The sequence below is a fragment of the Thermothielavioides terrestris genome, chromosome 4 (genome assembly GCF_000226115.1).
Source record: "Thermothielavioides terrestris NRRL 8126 chromosome 4, complete sequence".
In the NCBI taxonomy this organism is placed as follows: Eukaryota; Fungi; Ascomycota; class Sordariomycetes; order Sordariales; family Chaetomiaceae; genus Thermothielavioides; species Thermothielavioides terrestris.
Window position 1 is genome coordinate 850,705 of NC_016460.1, and position 17,526 is coordinate 868,230.

At 55.8% G+C, this 17,526-nt stretch overlaps 6 protein-coding genes across 6 annotated transcripts; 5 read left to right on the forward strand and 1 right to left on the reverse strand.

Moving 5' to 3' along the window:
- Nucleotides 1-1,191: 1,191 nt before the first annotated feature.
- On the forward strand, nt 1,192-1,347 carry THITE_44215 (uncharacterized protein; the record flags this gene model as incomplete). The annotated part of the gene is made up of 1 exon (XM_003655067.1): nt 1,192-1,347. A coding segment is annotated over one exon (156 nt), but the record flags the coding sequence as incomplete, so codon positions are not given.
- Nucleotides 1,348-1,632: 285 nt separating this feature from the next.
- THITE_2054140 (uncharacterized protein) lies at nt 1,633-1,809 on the forward strand (the record flags this gene model as incomplete). Its single annotated transcript, XM_003655068.1, has 1 exon — nt 1,633-1,809. A coding segment is annotated over one exon (177 nt), but the record flags the coding sequence as incomplete, so codon positions are not given.
- A 2,052-nt stretch (nt 1,810-3,861) lies between these two features.
- THITE_2090293 (uncharacterized protein) lies at nt 3,862-4,169 on the forward strand (the record flags this gene model as incomplete). Its single annotated transcript, XM_003655069.1, has 2 exons — nt 3,862-3,911; nt 3,962-4,169. 2 exons carry the CDS (start codon nt 3,862-3,864, stop codon nt 4,167-4,169), a joined length of 258 nt encoding a protein of 85 aa, XP_003655117.1.
- Nucleotides 4,170-5,326: 1,157 nt separating this feature from the next.
- Nucleotides 5,327-9,170, forward strand: THITE_2118415 (uncharacterized protein). The gene is made up of 4 exons (XM_003655070.1): nt 5,327-6,134; nt 6,207-6,512; nt 6,605-8,355; nt 8,427-9,170. Exons 1-4 carry the CDS (start codon nt 5,449-5,451, stop codon nt 8,798-8,800), a joined length of 3,117 nt encoding a protein of 1,038 aa, XP_003655118.1. The 5' UTR covers nt 5,327-5,448; the 3' UTR covers nt 8,801-9,170.
- A 721-nt stretch (nt 9,171-9,891) lies between these two features.
- THITE_43789 (uncharacterized protein) lies at nt 9,892-12,035 on the reverse strand (the record flags this gene model as incomplete). Its single annotated transcript, XM_003655071.1, has 3 exons — nt 9,892-11,080; nt 11,152-11,735; nt 11,835-12,035. The coding sequence occupies 3 exons, from the start codon at nt 12,033-12,035 to the stop codon at nt 9,892-9,894; spliced, it is 1,974 nt and encodes a 657-aa protein (XP_003655119.1).
- A 1,784-nt stretch (nt 12,036-13,819) lies between these two features.
- THITE_2118418 (uncharacterized protein) lies at nt 13,820-16,468 on the forward strand. Its single transcript, XM_003655072.1, has 2 exons — nt 13,820-13,880; nt 14,165-16,468. The coding sequence occupies exon 2, from the start codon at nt 14,264-14,266 to the stop codon at nt 16,220-16,222; it is 1,959 nt and encodes a 652-aa protein (XP_003655120.1). The 5' UTR covers nt 13,820-13,880; nt 14,165-14,263; the 3' UTR covers nt 16,223-16,468.
- The last annotated feature ends 1,058 nt before the right edge of the window (nt 16,469-17,526 follow it).

Consider the following 17,526-nt stretch of genomic DNA (forward strand, 5'->3'; position numbering starts at 1 on the left):
GTATTTAAAGAACGCTTCTAAATTATAATTACAATAGGGCCCTCCTAATTTATAGAAGGCTATAACTTTGGCCTAAACTCCCTAGCTAAGGTTCCTCTAAATGAATACCCATTGGTCGTAGAAGCCTCTAATAAAGTCCTAGTCTACTACTAGGATATATACTATCGTAGCCCTCTAGATAGTAAAGAGTTTCTTCTTACTATCGAAGGGTTGTCCTACAAAGAGGCGCTTCTACTACGTCCTAGGAGCTGCTAGAGCTATAGCGTCAATCGTCGAAGCTAAGGCGTAGGCTATCGCAAAGGCGTTTATAGTCTAAGCTATAGCGATCTAGGCTATATAGAGTTCCTCGATAGTTACGTTCTACTGTATAATCGTTTCCTATAAGACTTAGAAGTGTTTATAGACCTAGTCTAGGTCTAGAACCTATAGGACGCCTAGGTTGTTTATAGTAGCGTCTAGTCCGCTCGGTACTAGCGTCGAAACGCCTGGTATACTGCTCTCGTCCACGTCTAGAAGCAACAACTGCTCTATCTGCCTGAAGGTAGTTGAATTGTAATGTGCTAGCCTTATAGCGTCTATAGATAAGCGTACGATGTTCTATTCAACTACTTTAAGGAGAGAAAAGGAGAAGTATAGGCTACGGTTCTTATGCGTAGAGTTTTCAGGGGCTCGCGTATAGGGGGCTTGGGCCGATGTTATTCCGGGTGCGAGGCGGGTCCGCCTTGGGCCCGTGGCGGGCCTGTCATAGGACCGCTGTGGATTCTGGGCGTAGCCCCATATACCTAGCCCGGGTATAGCCCGGTCTATAACACAAGGGCACCTATAACTGTACCACGGTCAGGGGTGACGAGCGTTCCCTTAAAAAGGGGAACCTCACCTAGAACCCCTTTGTAGGAGGATAGACTATATCAATATACTTTTGTAATATATACTAGTGTTTAGGAGTGCCGCCTTATTAGCTGACGAGGCTGAGAGGCATTGATCTTTCTCACCTTTATACGTTTACCGTCAGATGGTCACCGAGGGCCATCGGTGTGTAATAGCAATATCGACCTACTATACTCGTAGGAGCTATACGTTGGCTAGTATCCTAAGCTTGAGGATACTACGACTAAGTTCTAGAAGCTTAAAAAGGCTAAGCAACGTACTAGCGAGGATAACGATATAGAGGAGCTCCTAAATATAGACCTAGATACCCTCAATATTAAGCAACGTATTATCTTCGATATATTCGTTAGCTACTACAAAGCGTATTTATATAGTAAGGATCTAGCTCCTATTCTTCTTCAAGTCGATAGCTATAGCGGCACTAGTAAGTCGTATATTATCTACCTCCTCTCTGCCTAGCTTAATCAACTAGTATAGGCTTATAGTAAGCTATCCTTAGTAGTTCGCACTACTCCTATAGGCATAGTAGCGAACAACATTAACAGTAGTACAATCTATTTGCTACTATAGCTACTAGTTAACAAGAGAGGCGAGATCGATATACTTAATGCTATTGAGTTGAGCAACCTATAGGCCAATTTTAAGCAGTTTAAGTACTTTATTATCGATAAGAAGTCTATAATCGGCTTATATATACTTATAGCGATTAGCTCTTAGATAGGCGAGGTCTAGCTTTGCTATTATAACAAGCTGTTTAATAGCCAGTATATAATGCTAATTAGCGACTTCTTCCAACTGTCCCCTATTGCTGAGAAGCTATTGTTTACCAATATAGCGAACCTAAATGCTACTAAGGTGGTCGACTACAATATATATCTAGCGTTCGACTATACTATTGAGCTCAAGGAGGTTATAAAATAGTAGGGTACTAAGTAGACTAGGTTCAGAGATACGTTGGAGGGTCTATAGTACAATAACCCGATTATATAGCAATAGCGTTTACTTTCTACCTATATTTAGTCGGCTCTATCGATATAAGAGGTAGCGAGCTTTGACGACGCCCTCTAAATCTATTTGCGCAATGCTAATGTCAACGATTACAACTTTATATACCTCGAGGGCTTAAAACGCCTATACTACTCCACCGTTGCTAACAATACTAGGCTCTAGGCGAGTAAAGTAGAGGCTACCAACGCTAGCAACCTATATAAGAAGATTCTGCTTATACTAGGCGTATAGGTTATATTAACAGAGAATATCTAGACTAGCACTGGCCTCGTCAACAATACTATCGGCACGATCTATAACTTTATATAGAAGACTAGCGCCGACCTAAGAGCTAAGCCCCCTTTTGTTGTACTAGTCAAGTTCGACAATTATACTAGCCCTCTCTACTTTGGAGGCTAGCCCGATCTTACTAACGTAGTCCCTATCTTCTAGTCCCGCTATGATTTTTTATATAGCTATTCTACCTATACCTATATATAATTCTCTCTAACGATCGTATATACTATTATAGTATATAAGTCTTAGGGCGCTATACTCGATAAGGCGGTACTTAACATCTTAAATAAGGATTTCTAGCCTAGGCTTATATATATAGTAGTTAGCTACGTCAAGTCCTTGTAAAGCGTTATATTCAATACTACATTTAACCTCTTAGTGCTAAGGGTAATAGCTAATGCCAACTATATCGCCTAAGCCAAGGACATCGCCTAGCGCCTACCCTAGTATATTAAGCTGTAAGATCTTATATAGGCTAATCCTCCTATATAGGAAGATTTTAACGAAGATATCTATAGCGCTATGCTATAGCAAGGCTCGCTGGCCCTAAAGGCAATAGCAGAGGAAGACATTTACAATGCCTAGATCTGGCTAGCTAGTATAGAAGTATAAGGATATATTCTACTAGTAGGAGTGAGAGCGGGTACCAGTGTATAAGATGGTGTAGAACGGGCAGTGCTAGTAGTGGCTAGGCTGCCTAGAGTATATAAAGGGCTAGCTAGTGTAGAAGTGCAAAGATATGTTCTACTAGTAGGAGCGAGAGCAGGTGTTAATGTATAAGATAGTGTAGAATAGGCAGTGCTAGCAGTGGCTAAGCTACTTAGAGTATATAAAGGGCTAGCTAGTATAGAAGTGCAAAGATACGTTCCGCTAGTAGGAGTAGAAGCAGGTACCGATATACGAGATAGTATAGAACAGCTAGCTAGGCGGCCTCTTTAAAGTCCTAGAGCATCCGACCTAACTATACTTTATCGCTACTACGTCGCGTTATATTTGAAGCTGCTATTTATTCAATATAGCCATTATATTTAAAGCCACTATATATTCGACATAGCCGTTATATTTAAAGCCGCTATATATATTATATATTCGATAGCTCTATTATATAAATGGATCTCTATTCTATATAGTTTCGGCTCTATATTGTAGCTCTATATACGGTTTATTTGGTTTGGTACAAGACACTGGACTACGAGACAGGAAGTGGTGAGCGGGTAGGCGGGCCAAGCCGCTATGCCGACGACTAGGCCGAGCTAGCCTAGACCGTGCCATTGCTAGAAGCAATCTGACCGAGCTAGCGCCGTAAGCCGAGACAGCGTTAGCCGTCGTAGGCTTCGGCGTGGCCGGTCGGATTGCCCGACGTGGCTAGTCGGATAGGCGGCTGGCTGGCTCGGGCGGTCGTCGGCTACGGTGGGCAGCGGTGGCGGCAAGGCTCCGGCTCCGGCCCCAGCCCTACCAAGCTTCGCTTCACCACTTACTGTGGCGCGGCATAGTCAAGGGTCTTGTAATCATGAAACCCGATGGAAGCCAAGAGGAAAGGGATCACAATCTGGGCTCCAAGCTGTGGTCGCCTAAACACAGAAACGGCAAGAACACGTTCGATCGATTCAGCCTATCTGAGCCAGAGGTGGGAACCATCATATTCCGAATGATGCCCAACCCCTGGGCTGCCAACTACCGCACTTCGTCATGAGCGGCCTCGCTGGCCGTCAAATGCGCCGACGTCGCCCGCCTGATGCGTGAGGGTTCCTTCTGGTCAGCCAACAACATCCTGCCGGAAGAGGGATAGATACATGGCGGCCTGGGTGACGCGGCAGAGGGCCGCCAGCGGGTTCCTCCACGGACAAGTCTGGATCCTGGCCAACAAGACCCACGGCGACACGCCCGAGTGGGTCGGCAACCTCGAGGTCTACTCCCCTTTTTACAAGCTCCTCCCCACACTTCCAAGTGCAGGATCTGTGAAGAAAGAACATCGGATAAGCAGCGCGAACGCATAGCGCGTGCCCGCGCACTTGGTCTACCTCTATGACCGCCGCTCGCCGGGCGAGAACTGCAACTGCATCTACGACGGCAGGCCGCTTCGGAGCTGGTGGCCGTGGCCTCGCTCCCGCGAATTGTTGGTTATGGGGACGAGCTATTCCCGGAGCGCTCAATTTGTGCCGGAGTTGGCCGCCGTGAGAGGGCTAGTCCTTGTGGCATCTTGTATAAGGGGGTTATCCGTTTCGCTGAAGCGAAGCTTCGAGATGAGCTCCGTCAGTGTGACCCGAGGGCGGAAGGGAAGGTGGGGATTTTCGCTGCCCTCTACACTTACACTAGTGTACACTATTCCGTACACAGTATTCTTCTGGAATGCGAACAGGGGTTCAAGTTAGTTCCTGGGCTTGTTCTCCAGCGACCCTCTTAAAAACACTATACAGATTTTTTAGAACCACTACACAGCCAGTGGTGGTCCGTGCGCCCCCCCCAAAAAATCTTGCAGCGAGCAGTCACCCTACGCCCCAGCTGACATGTCACCACAGGAATCGCAGGAGAAAAAGCTTGAAAAATCCCAATGGTCAATCGCCACGTCACTTGAAAGAGAGGACTTTTGCAAAGGCGAAAAGAGAGGACTTTTGCAAAGGTGAAAAGAGAGGACTTTTGCAAAGGCGAGTGCAATGGAAGTTCCATCCTACCGAGGTGCCAACGCGAGAAGTTTCTTATCGATAAGAAAAGCCACGTGACTAGCTAAGTGCAAAGTGGAGACATTGTCTCTCGCGTTGGCGCGCAATGTAGAAGGCGGTCAAGGTAGGCAATAAACTTCCAGGTTGTTCTGTCGGAAAAGCTTGGCGTGGAATGTTTTTTTTTTGGGGGGGGCGCACGGACCACCCCTGGCTGTGTAGTGGTTCTAAAAAATCTGTGTAGTGTTTTTAAGAGGGTCGGTTCTCCAGAGCTATCCGAGGAGTGATTGGTCAAGAGGCCCAGGTCATATGACTTGCGAATTATGCTAACTACACTACTGCACAATTGCCTTGTTCGTGGGCTTTGCGGGGAAGCCGCGACCCACCCCCGAGGTAACAGCGACAAGGCTCCAGCTGCCTCATCCCGGGACTCGACCCCAGCAGCCAATGCCCCTCAACTCGGCCCCAAAACTGGCCCCTTCCCCAGCTTTCTCCAGTTTTTTACCCACCGCAAACCGCTTCCAGCCGACACGCAACAGTTCATTGCCGGCCACTTGGGGAGGCTGTAGCAGACGAGCAAGCGTCGTACCCGCGCCGTTCGGCTCTGCGATTGCCCGCCATGTCGCAATTCGGCGCGCCAGCCTTGCATCTCTCATCCCTGTCGCCCGTCTCGCCCGTTGCCGCCTCGTCATCGTCGTCCGCCGCTGGCGGCCCCGCTCCTCCTCCGCCCCCTTCCGCCAGGGACGGTGGAGCCGGACCCGGATCCGGAGCATCGGCCGCGACGCCGACCCAGCCCGCACATCACCCGCAGCCCCCCCAGCACAAGCGTGTCTACCAGGCTTGCATCCCCTGCCGCCGGCGCAAGGTGCGCTGCGATCTTGGCTCCGTCGACGACCCGCATGATCCCCCTTGCGTCCGCTGCCGCCGCGAAAGCAAGGAGTGCTATTTCAGCGCCACGCGTCGCAAGCGCAAAGTCGACGATGGCTCGCTCGACGACCCTGAGCACGATGACTACATCCTGCGCAACGGTCGCAAGCAGCTGCGCGCCGGCTCGCCCCAGTCCCTGGACCGCCGGCTCTACCGCGACGTCCCGCTCACCCCGGGAGGCAGCCACGGCCGGTCGCAACCGCTGAGACGGCCGGGCGATGCGCCAAAGAGCGCCCGTAGCAGCAGCACGGCCGGCGAGTTTGGCAATGGCGAGCCCAACACCCCGCTCGAGAACCTGGAGGCCCGGACTGTCATGCGGAGGGAAGTATATGGACCACACGATGCGCTAGACCTGCTGTACAAGGCGGCCACCGACAAGTGAGTGCATTCATTGCCCTGCGAGTTGCTTCCTTCCCAGCGGACCGCTCGCTAACTTTTGCTTCCGTGCAGCGCGTCGCACAAGCCAGATGACGATCCGGCGCCAATACGTAGCACCACGCAATCCAGCTCGCACCACGCCCGTCACGATACGGATTCGCGCAAGTCGTCGAACACCGTCGCGCCCGGTGGCTACCACAACCGACACGCTTCGCGACACGAGGGCCCCGCAACAGAGCAGGCGATCGATCCGGAGCTGACGAACCGGGACCCGTCTGCCGATCCGGGCTACAACGAGGCGCTCAAAGCGTGGGCGCGCTTCCGCTTTGTGCGCGCCGGTTGGTTCACCGCTCAGGAAGCCATTGATTACATAGACTAGTAAGCTGCTGCTGCCGCCGCCGCCGCCGCTGCTGCTGCTGCTTCTCTCGTCCCCTCCCTCTCTCCCGGTCTCGGATGCTGACAACTTCCAGCTACTACAAGTACCTATCGCCGCTTACCCCTATCTCGCCGCCCACGTTCCACAACCCGGCATCCCACTTGACGCTGTTGACAGAGGAGCCGATTCTCACCGTGACGCTCTTGACGATCGCATCCAGATACCGCCGCATGCCAGGCACCGGAGGCCACTGCCGCTCCCATGCCATCCACGAACAGTTGTGGACGTATCTGAGGGGCATGATTGAGCGGGTCGTATGGGGACAGGAGGCTTTTGGCGGCGGTTTCTGCGGCTCGGGCGCCGATGATACGCAGAGCTCCAGCACCGCTCCATGGCGCGGTCTGCGCAGGGGCAGTCTGAGGACGCTCGGGACCATCGAGTCGCTGATGATCTTGACCGAATGGCACCCACGGGCGCTCCACTTCCCGCCCAACGAGGCGACCGATGAGCTGATGCTGCCGCCGTACGAGATGCCACGTCCTGCCGATCCTGATGGAAACCAGAAGCCCTCGGCTGGATTCGGCGGCCGGAGGATTGAAAGCTGGTTGGAGCCGGCGTGGAGGAGTGACCGCATGTGCTGGATGCTCCTGAGCACCGGCATGGGCCTGGCTTACGAGTTGGGTGTCTTCGACGATATCGACGAGCTTCTTGCAGCCGGTGCCATCACGCGTCCCGAGTACGAGGAAGAGTCGTACCGGCTGCGGGCGAACCGCATCAAGCGGCTCCTCCTGATTTATCTGAGCCAGCTGGCAGGCCGGCTGGGCTGGACGAACATGGTGCCGGAGAAGTTGCGCAAGTCGGATCCTGCCGTGTCCCGGCGCAGGCGCCTTTCCGTCGAGGGGACGACACCTGGGACAAACCCGTCGTCACTGTCAAGCACGTTCAACTACATCCCCGACCTGGAACTGGACGACCAGATCATTCACTGTTGGGCAGGGATTAGCAATGCGATGCAAGTCGGCAACGAGAGGTTATTCCAGTCCCGGAAGCACACGACCGAGATCATCCAGAGTGGGAAATACATCGAACTGCTTAAAGACTTCCAGCCGATGTTGAAGGACTGGTGGAGTCAATTCGAGCGCTTCCGGCTGCCTCCTTACATCCGGCATATTCTCACCATCGAGTACGAGTACGTTCGGATCTACATCAACTCGCTTTCCCTGCAGGCGGTCGTCGAGCGGTGCACTAGTAATGCCGGCGGCGGCTCGGGGCCAGGCGGGAGCGTGTCAGGCGTGTCAGGACCGCAGCTGTCGCCGCAGACGCAAAACTACTACGGCAGGCTGCCGCTCGGGCAGCTGGGCGGCTTCGGCGTCGAGGACCAGGAGTACGTGAGGGAGGTCGTGAACGGCAGCCGGAATCTGCTGCGCACCGTTGTGGAGGGTCTATTGCCCGGCGACTACCTCAAGCACGCACCCGTACGGACTTACTTCCGTATCATCAGCGGCGCCATGTTCCTCCTCAAGACGTTCGCGCTCGGCGCGCCCAAGTCGGACGTCGAGCTGAGCATCGGCCTCATGGATAGGACAGTGGACGCGCTGCGGAACTGCGTGGTGGATGATGTCCACTTGGGTATCCGCTTCGCCGACATGCTTGAGACGCTGACCAGCCGGTTAAGAAACCGGTTCATCTACGCCCCGCCGCCTGCCGTGTCGACGACAGACGGCAGATCGCCCGGGGCGATGCACACCGAGGCTACAAACGGCAATGGCGTGAATGGGCTGCAGCAGGGACCTGCGAGCCACGCCCACGAGATGTGGCTGAAGCTGAAGGAGGGAGGCGCTCCAGGTAGGCTCGATCTCTCTCATCATATCACTAGGTCGTCGAACGCAGAGCGTCCACTAACCGCAATTGCGCAGAGCGCTCCACAACCCCCGCCAACATCTCGGCCACCCCCTGGGACCTGAACGCTGGCACGTTCCCCTATCCGACGGGATCTGCCTCTATGTTCGGCCCGTCCACTCCCGCCGCCACCACAGGCCTCGACAACAACACCACCGGGGGGGCTGGGGGCCTGCCCGAAGGCGGGCTGTTTGAGAATCAAGACTGGGCGAACCCGAACACCGAGATGTGGTACCTGCCCGCGGGCCCGGCCTTTTTCCAAAACATGGACAACAACGCGGTGTCAATGACGGCCGAGGGTGTCAATGTGGGCGGCATGGACTTGCTCGAGTACATGGCGATGGATCCGATGGACCATCATACCTTTGGCATGGATGGGAATGGCTACTGATCTTATGGCGGAAAACTCGCTTAGGTGGCGTTTTGATTTTGTTCGGGCTTTCTGGGGGGAGGAAAAAGGACAAAGAGGGATAAGGAGAAGGGACAAAAAGGAGAGGCAAAAGTTGCTCGACTGATGAGGGTTTTGCTCGACTCATGAGGAATTATTTGTTGCTGCTCTTTTATTGCTAGCTGGTGTTTTGGGGCGCCTGATTTATTTCTGTTAGCTACTTGACCTGTATTTTTTTTTCTTGTCCTTCCAGTGCCTGGCGAAAACGGGGTGAAGGGAAAAGGATGGGCAGCGAGGATATTTATTTCAAGCTCTTTCCCCTTTTATTTTTTTTTTTTTTTTTTTTTTTTTTTTTTTTTTCTCTTTGTTTTCCCCTTTGACTTCTGCGGAGATACCGTTATCGCGTCGAGTACCCTGTCACGAGGAGCTGGATTTGTTGCTGAAAACGTATGGCGGTGATGTTTTATGGGGTTAGCTATCCGAGTAGTGCTTGACTTTGGCGCTGTATTCTTTGCGTGGAATATGAGCCTGGCGCTGAATTGGGCTGGGGGTGCTTCTCGAGGAGGAGAGATTATGGGAAGTATGAAAAAGCGGAAAAGAGCAGAACAAGCTTATTATTATCAAGCAACACCGTCCACCCGACTACGATTGCTTCTCCACAGGTTGATCGAGAGAGACATGCGTGCATGAACTCTAATGCCCTCCATGCTCGCGCCCCAAGCACATGAGGCAGCCCCAACTCGTATTAAAATTATTCTTGTTCTTCTATGTGTATGGCTATTTCCCGTTGCCTTGCACCGTCTAGTTGGGCAGCACCGAGTCCGCCGCGTCCGCCTTTCTCGCCCACTCTCTGAACCAATCCAGGGCCTCCGGGTTGGCAACGCTTGCGTTCGTGCTGACCTGCATCCCGGAGAGGATCTGCTTGACGGCGACTTCGATCCTACAAGTCACTTTTGTTAGCAATCACCACGTTCATGCTCACGCCCAAGCCCGACACCACAAGCGATGGGGAGGGGAAGGGGAGAGGTGGGAGAGGTGGGGGGGGGGGAGGGTAGGATCGAGATATTCAGTCCGTATTCCCCACAAATAAAAACCTACTTCTTGCCGTTCACCGTCTTGGGCACCCCGCCCTTGGCCTCCTCGATCACGCCCGGCACGTGCCGGGGACTCAGCTCGCGGCGGATGACCTCGGCGATGCGGCGCCGCAGCGCGTCGTCGAACGGCCTCCTGCCGCTGCCGCTGCCGCTGCCGCTGCTGCTGTCCTCGGCCATCACGACGAACAAGCACACGGTCTCGTCGCGGTCTTGCGGCCGCCGCCGGCCGACGCACACGGCGTCGGCCACCTCGGCCGCGAAGAAGCGCGCCAGCAGGTTGTAGATCTCGGCGCTGCCGAAGCGCACGCCGGCCGGCTTCAGCACGCCGTCGCTGCGGCCCAGCATGACGAGCGGGCCGCCGGCGGTGCCGGCGGGGCTGGCGGCGCGCACGAAGTCGCCGTGGTGCCACAGGCCCGGGAACCGGTCGAAGTAGGCGGCGCGGTACCGCGCCTGGCCCTCCGGGCCGAAGAAGGTCAGCGGCTGGCTGGGGAACGGCTTGAGGCAGACCAGCTCGCCCGGCGCGTCGGCGGGCGCGACCGGGCGCGGGTCGTCCGCCGGCGAGGCCGAGTCGATCACGCCGACGGCCATGCCCAGCCCGGCGCACTGCACCTCGCCGGCGCGGACGGGGAGGAGCGGGCAGGGGGCGCCGAAGAGCGAGATGATGTCCGTGCCGCCCGTGATGGAGGCCAGGTTGATCTTGGCCGGGAAGGCTTGGTAGACGAAGGAGAAGGTCGAGGGCGGGAGGGGCGCCGCGGTGGAGTAGATCGCTTCGAGGGCGGATAGGTCTAGGGATGGATCGGAGACGGGACGCACGTCGTTTGCTTCGAGGGTGGTGAGGTAGGCGGCCGAGGTGCCGAAGTGGGTTACGCGGAGGGAAGAGAGCAGGCGCGGCAGCGAGGCGTAGCCGTGCGGTTTGAAGGGGGAGCCGGAGTAGAGAACCAGCGAGGCGCCGCAAGCAAGCGCCGAGACGCTCCAATGGTGCATCATCCAGGATGTGGTGGTGTAGTAGAGCATGCGGGAGGCCGGCGAGAGCGAGCAGTGCAGGAAGTGCTCTTTCTTATGCTGGAGCAGAGTGCCAGCAGCCGTGTGAACGATGGCCTTTGGGAGCCCGGTGGTGCCGCTGGAGTAGAGAATGTAGAGGGGATGAGAAGGAGGGAGCTGGGCGAAGACGAGGGGCGAATCTGGCGCTCTGTGGGCAGACTGGTATGAGGATAGGGAATAACAGAGTACCGAGGCGGCGGCCACGAGAGCAACACTTACGAGTTCAAAAAGGCCTCGTACTCCGCTGCGTTGACCCCCTTGGCGGAGATTTCATCCAGGCCCGTCTCGATATTCGGGAGACCCTTGACAACGACAACTTGCTCCAGGCCGTGCTTCTTCAACTCCTCGACAACCTCGAGCGTCTTGGCCTTGCCGGACCATTCCTTGCCGTTATACAGCGCAGCATTATCGGCAAACAGCACCTGAGGCCTGATCTGCACCAGCCGGTCCAGCACCGCGCTGACACCGTTGTCCGGGCTGATACCGGTCCAGATAGCGCCGAGAGCAGCGGCGCTCAGCAGGGCGACGAGGGCCTGCACGTGGTTTGCCACGAAGCCGGCAACGACGCTGTTCTCCTTGACACCGACGGCACGCAGGGCGTTGGAGCAGCGGCGGACCTGGTCCCTGAGCTCGGCCCACGAGGTCTCGGCGAGATGGCTCTCGTCCTCGGTTGCCGTGACGACGGCCGTGGCCGACTCGTCGACGTCGGCATTGGCTGGGAAGAGCAGATTCTCTGCGAAGTTGAGACGCGCCCCGGCAAAGAAGTCGGGCCTGGGGAACATAGGGGCTCCAGGAGGCAGGACCTGGGTGGTGTGGTGACGATCAGCAACGGATCATCGTTTGGGGGGAGAGAGAGAGAGAAGAGAGAGGCACGAGGTCTGCCCATCCAGGGGTTGTTTTACCTGGTCGTACTGCCTCGACGCCTTGATGCCGGTGAAGTGCCAGACCTCGGCCCAAAATTCGGCCACATTGTCGACGGACCAGCTGTACAGCTCTGAATAGTCACTGAGGCTCAAGCCGTACTTGGAGTTGACATGCTCCAGGAACTTCCACATCTGCGTGGCCTCGGGTCTCTCATGTCTCCAGAGCTCGGCAGCCGCCATGTTGTCGCTGGCTGTGTGCAAAACGAAGGCACGATGAGTAGAGAGGGTGTGTGCGTGGGATTTGTGTATTGGCAAAGAACGACTTCTTTCTTGAAAACACCAAGAATCCAGGCTTGTGAAGGAGGGGAGTATTGGAACTGGAGCAGCAGCTGCAGTGGGCTCTGGCAATCGGAGGACAATCTGGGGAAAGTATCCGTAAAAGTTGCAGACGGAAGGGATGGTCCCCACGGAGCCCCGGATCTACTACTGTATTGCAGGTCTTCTGCGATGAACAGGATGTGTGCTGCATTCAGTTACTGTGTAGTTTTTAAGCTTCCTGTCAGAATTCCCCGGCGAGCCACACAAAGTCCAGGTCCGGAGTGCCGACGCGAAACCCGCTGTGTTGGAGTCCGAGTCCGATCAAAGCCGATGATTGCCAGCAAGCGGCGGCAGGTAGCCGACAGTCGCGTCCTGCAGGTACGACGGGCTAGCCCGCGGTTTGGGCATTAACGTTACATCGATAGTGAACCTTAGAACGCTGCAAACAATCTTCATGCCTCTCAGATAGGACCACACCATCCCAGACGGCCAGGCGAAACCCGCACGGGTGCACTATTCTTGCTGCTGCAGTTCATGCGTTGTTGCTGTGGTTGCAAAAGTGATGGCTAAGCCGAAGGAGGCGCTTCACTAAAACTCGAGGCGAGCAAGTGGGGGTCAGCGCTCAATCAACTGGAGCTTGTGCTCCCATCGAAGTGTGAGGTACTGTACATAACGTTACCGACGGATTACTCCATACACACATACGGTACCTTACCCCTGAGCTTGAGTCACGGCGGACCATACAAGACGAAGGCACTCATTCCCTTACGGGCTGGCTGCTTCGCAGACTGGCACAGACATTGTACGACAGGACTCAGTAGAGAATTGCCCTCGATTTGTCCCCAAGTCGCCTACATGGGTTTTGACTTCACCATCTCAGATCCAGGGAGGCCTCCGCCGCTTATTCAGTCCTCGAGTGCCTTTTCGTAATATCACTCGAATGCTAACAATCTTTTGCTCACACTGAGACTTGACAATCTTTTTGCCTCAGTCACAATCCGGCCATTCCCAGGGCCTGTTGATTAGGGGTTGCCGTTGTTGGCGGCGGCAAGACAACCTAACTACTGTGTAGTGTACTCTGCAGATCAGCAGGCAGCTCGACTGAGTGAGCGACGCACCTCACATGCACACACTCTCCTGCTTGGCTGCAGAGCGCCGCTGTCGAGGTGCACGGTGTCAGCAACCGGACCGTTCGGCATCGAAATTGGAGCAGGGGTCAGCTTTCTGTCGCATTGCATTGGTCCAACGACAGCAGAGCAGAGCACAGGGCTGGTTTCCCAAATTGCGAAGTGGCTACGAGGCAAGCGATTGGCCCCGCCGCGCCCAGTTCCTGGGCCCCCGATTCGACAATCCCCTCGCTCCTGGCCGTTTCCCTTGAAATCCTCTGCGTGTCCACCTCACTTGGCTGTCGCCCCTGGCCTGTTCCTGAACTCCATCTCTTTCTCTGTTTCTTGCTCCTTCCCTCCCGTCCCGAAGAAGAGAGAGCCTTTCCCGCAAAACCGCAGAGCCAGCTCGACCTGGACCCGTGTGGTCCATCCCTTTCCTTTTCTTTCAGCTTGAGATCTCCAGCGATAGCTGCTCCCATTCCGCGAGCGTCACCACCGAACGTGCCGTTCCCTGCAGCTATCAGCCGCGACTTCTCATTTGTCGGCACCTCGGACAAGAGCTCGTTAGCAGCGCCTGGCACGTCTTCGTCGTCGACACTGAGCGCAACTCGCTCTGGCGACGAAATCTTGGGGGTTATGATCTTCCTAAGAGGTTAATTGAGTAAGTAGGCCCTTTTTTTCCCCGGAGTTTGGCTGCCGGCAATTTTGGGCACACCCTGCTGGATTGGGAAGCCGTGGCTTGTCAGTGTTCGGTGGATCTGCGAAAGGGGTTGTTGCCGCCTTCCGCTGCTCCCGATGCCCTCAGGGGACTTGCGCCAAAGGTTTTCACACCGCTTCGAGCATCTCCGCCGGCTCTCGTCCTGCGCCATACCGCCCGCCGATTCCTAACATGGTTTCGGACGCCTCCTCGAAATGCCTTAGTGACTAACACGTGCCTCCCTGCAGCATCAATTGACCCGCCTTTCAGCAATTCGCCCTATTCTGAAGCACGCACACCTCTTAGCGATGCCTCGAAAGCTTTCGAACCCCTTCTCGACGTCCATCATGCCGCAATCTGAGAAGGCAGGCGAGCGACGGCCTTCTCAGTCGAAAGGCAACCGTCTCGCCGGCTTCTTCTCGTCCAAGTCGAAGGAGCAGCAGGCCGCCTCGGCGCTGCAGACTTCGCAGCTTCACCAGACGCCGTCACCGCTGGTGCCGGGGCCGAGTCCCCCTCTCCCGACGATCTCGCTGTCCGCCGCCACTACCGGAGAGCTCCAAAGCGACGAGGCCCCGACCACTCTGTTTGAGCCTCCATCAGCCGACGAGGCTCGAAGCCAGGAGCGCCGCGACGCTGAGTTCGGCCCTCTGCTTAGCCGGAGCCACTTATACGTCAGCGCTCACAAGGGCGGTTCGCTCGACCCCCCAATCGAAGACGAGCCGCCCTATTACTACGTCCTCACCACCTACCTCAGTTACCTCTTTCTGATCTTCTTCGGTCACGCGAAGGACTTCTTCGCCAAGCGGTTCGGCGCCAAGAAAAACTACCAGACCTTCACGGCCTCGAATGGCTTTGCCCCGCTGTGCGATGACTTTGACAGCTTCTATATCAGGAGGCTGAAGATGCGCCTTGACGACTGCTTCGCGAGACCCACGACTGGCGTTCCCGGCCGCTATGTCACGCTGATTGATCGCAAGTCGGAGAACTACAACCGTTCCTACAAGTTCACCGGCACTTACACGCAGACGCTCAATGTCAGCTCTTACAACTACCTGGGCTTCGCCCAATCGGAGGGCCCCTGCGCCGACGCCGTCGAGGAGTGTGTTCGCAAGTATGGCCTCAGCTTCGCCAGCCCGCGCCTGGATTCGGGCACGTCGGACCTCGTCCAGGAGGTGGAGCGCGAGGTGGCCCAGTTTGTCGGCAAGCCTGCGGCCATGGTGTTCTCGATGGGTTTCGTGACAAATTCGGGCACCTTTCCGGCTCTCGTCTCCAAGGGCTGCCTCATCCTCTCGGACGAGCTCAACCACGCGTCCATCCGCGTTGGTGCCCGCCTCTCCGGCGCCGTCATTCGGTCGTTCAAGCACAACAACATGGCCGATCTGGAGGAGAAGCTGCGCGAGGCCATCTCGCAGGGCCAGCCGCGCACGCACCGTCCGTGGAAGAAGATCCTGGTCGCCGTCGAGGGCCTCTACTCGATGGAGGGCACCCTGGTCGACCTCCCCGGCATCCTGGCGCTCAAGAAGAAGTACAAGTTCTTCCTTTATGTGGACGAGGCGCACAGCATCGGAGCGCTGGGCCCGAGGGGCCGCGGCGTCTGCGACTACTTTGGCATCGACCCGGCCGAGGTGGACATCCTCATGGGAACCCTGACCAAGTCGTTCGGCGCCAACGGCGGCTATGTCGCGGCCGAGAAACACATCATCGATGGGCTCAGAATGACCAACGCGGCCATGCTCCTGGGTGAATCTCCGACGCCGTCTGTCCTGATGCAGATTCTCGCTGCGCTCAGGGTGATCACCGGGGAGATGGCGCCGGGGCAGGGCGAGGAGCGCCTGCAGCGCCTCGCCTTCAATTCGCGCTATCTCCGCCTCGGCCTCAAGCGTCTCGGATTCATCGTGTACGGGCACGACGATTCGCCCATCATCCCCATCTTGCTGTACAACCCCGGCAAGATGTCAGCCTTCAGCCACGAGATGCTCAAGCGCAAGATCTCGGTCGTCATTGTCGGCTACCCGGCCACGCCGCTCATCACCTCGCGTGTGCGCCTCTGCATCTCGGCCGCCCACAACAAGGAGGACATGGACCGCATCCTCACCGCCTGCGACGAGATCGGCGACATCCTGCAGCTCAAGTTCTCGACGGGCATCGCCGGCGGCCAGGAGCCGCTGCCCGAGGGCGTCACGGCCGACACGGAGAAGGAATGGCGCCGGGCGAACGGCCTCGAGGGCGTGGTCAAGCCGCCCAGGTGGAGGCTGGAGGACGTCATCGCCCGGGGCGTGCAGGACACCAAGGAGCCGCTGCGATAATTTTTTGTCCTGTTTTGTTTAGGGCCGAGTTGAGAGAGAGAGGTGGAGGGGGGAGGTGTACATGCATGTTTCGGATCCGGGACGAGCTGATCCGGGGCGAGATGCGTGATGAGCGGACCTGTGGGGGAACATTAACCTGTATAAGGCGTTTTGAGTCCTGATGGGCCTGCCCCAGAAGCGTTGTACAGCGAATTCTGAGCGTGGTCATACCCCCTTGGAGGCGGCCGTGGCCAGGAATGGGGGGGATCGATGAGGCGTAATATATTCTCAGTCACATAAACTTTGATGTACAGGAGTTGGGGGGCGCGGTTGGAGACAAAGGAGTTCCAGAGCGTGGAAGGGAACGGCAGGCTCTTTGGGCTGGCATTAAGTGGGTGATGAAGGAATTAATGAGGGTATATAGGGGTATAAATACAGACAATAGAACGCCTTGTGGGCTGCCTACCTGTTGATATGTGTTCCGGACATAGCATAACACTTCTCACACGTCTTCATTCTCCCCACAACTTGATGTGCGCTGGAAGTGCTCTGGTGTTGCCCTCACCACCGTCCATCGCGTTATCATGTAAGTCACGTGGTGTGTAGCTCACGTGATGATCACGTTACCTCACCACCGTGAATTGAGCTACCCTGCAGATCACGTGCTTCCGCGTCTCTTCGTGCCCCGTGCTCCCCCAATGCCGTTGCCCCTCCAGCGCGTTCTAGCCAGAGCCATTCCACCTGACGTGTTCTCCAACAACAATCGGTTGCAGAGCAACAGTCGGTTGGAACCCAGCCATCCAGCATACCCGCGACTCACATCGCAAGCATTGCTTCTTATCCTCCAACAGGTCATATCGCCTTGGCTTTGCTTCTCTTTGATTCAAACCTAGGCGCCTTTCTTTCTTCTTTCCCGATCCTTATATCTATCTGTGTCGGCTTTTCGCTCTCTGGGTCGCAAGTTCTGGTAGCGGACATCGCTTGAGGATATATTGGGTGAGTCTTTTTTTTTTCCTCTTACGTGATCAAGGCGTGCGACATGTCTCTCTTCTTTTTCGAGACATTCCCCGCATGGTTTGTGAGACAACGACGTCACCTCCCGTCGGTACCTATTTTTTGTTGTTAGCTGGCGACCCGGGAGTGGATGGGATCACTCTCGTTGTCGATGACGGCCCTTCTCAGGGTTGGGCGAGAGCTCATAAGAGCTTGTTCTTCTTCATTGAGATAGAGCCCGTTTGCATACTGACTGAATGAATTGGTAGAGCTTATACTTCAACAACAAAGCGACAATAGATTTGTCGCTTGAGTCGTGCTTAAGGTCTTGG

Excerpts from the sequence above, each read along its gene's own strand:
- THITE_2118415 (XM_003655070.1), top strand. The coding sequence starts at position 5,449 with ATGTCGCAATTCGGCGCGCCAGCCTTGCATCTCTCATCCCTGTCGCCC. Across the intron at positions 6,135-6,206 it reads TACAAGGCGGCCACCGACAA|CGCGTCGCACAAGCCAGATG; the intron begins GTGAGTGCATTC and ends GCTTCCGTGCAG. Across the intron at positions 6,513-6,604 it reads GCCATTGATTACATAGACTA|CTACTACAAGTACCTATCGC; the intron begins GTAAGCTGCTGC and ends GACAACTTCCAG.
- THITE_2118418 (XM_003655072.1), top strand. The coding sequence starts at position 14,264 with ATGCCGCAATCTGAGAAGGCAGGCGAGCGACGGCCTTCTCAGTCGAAA.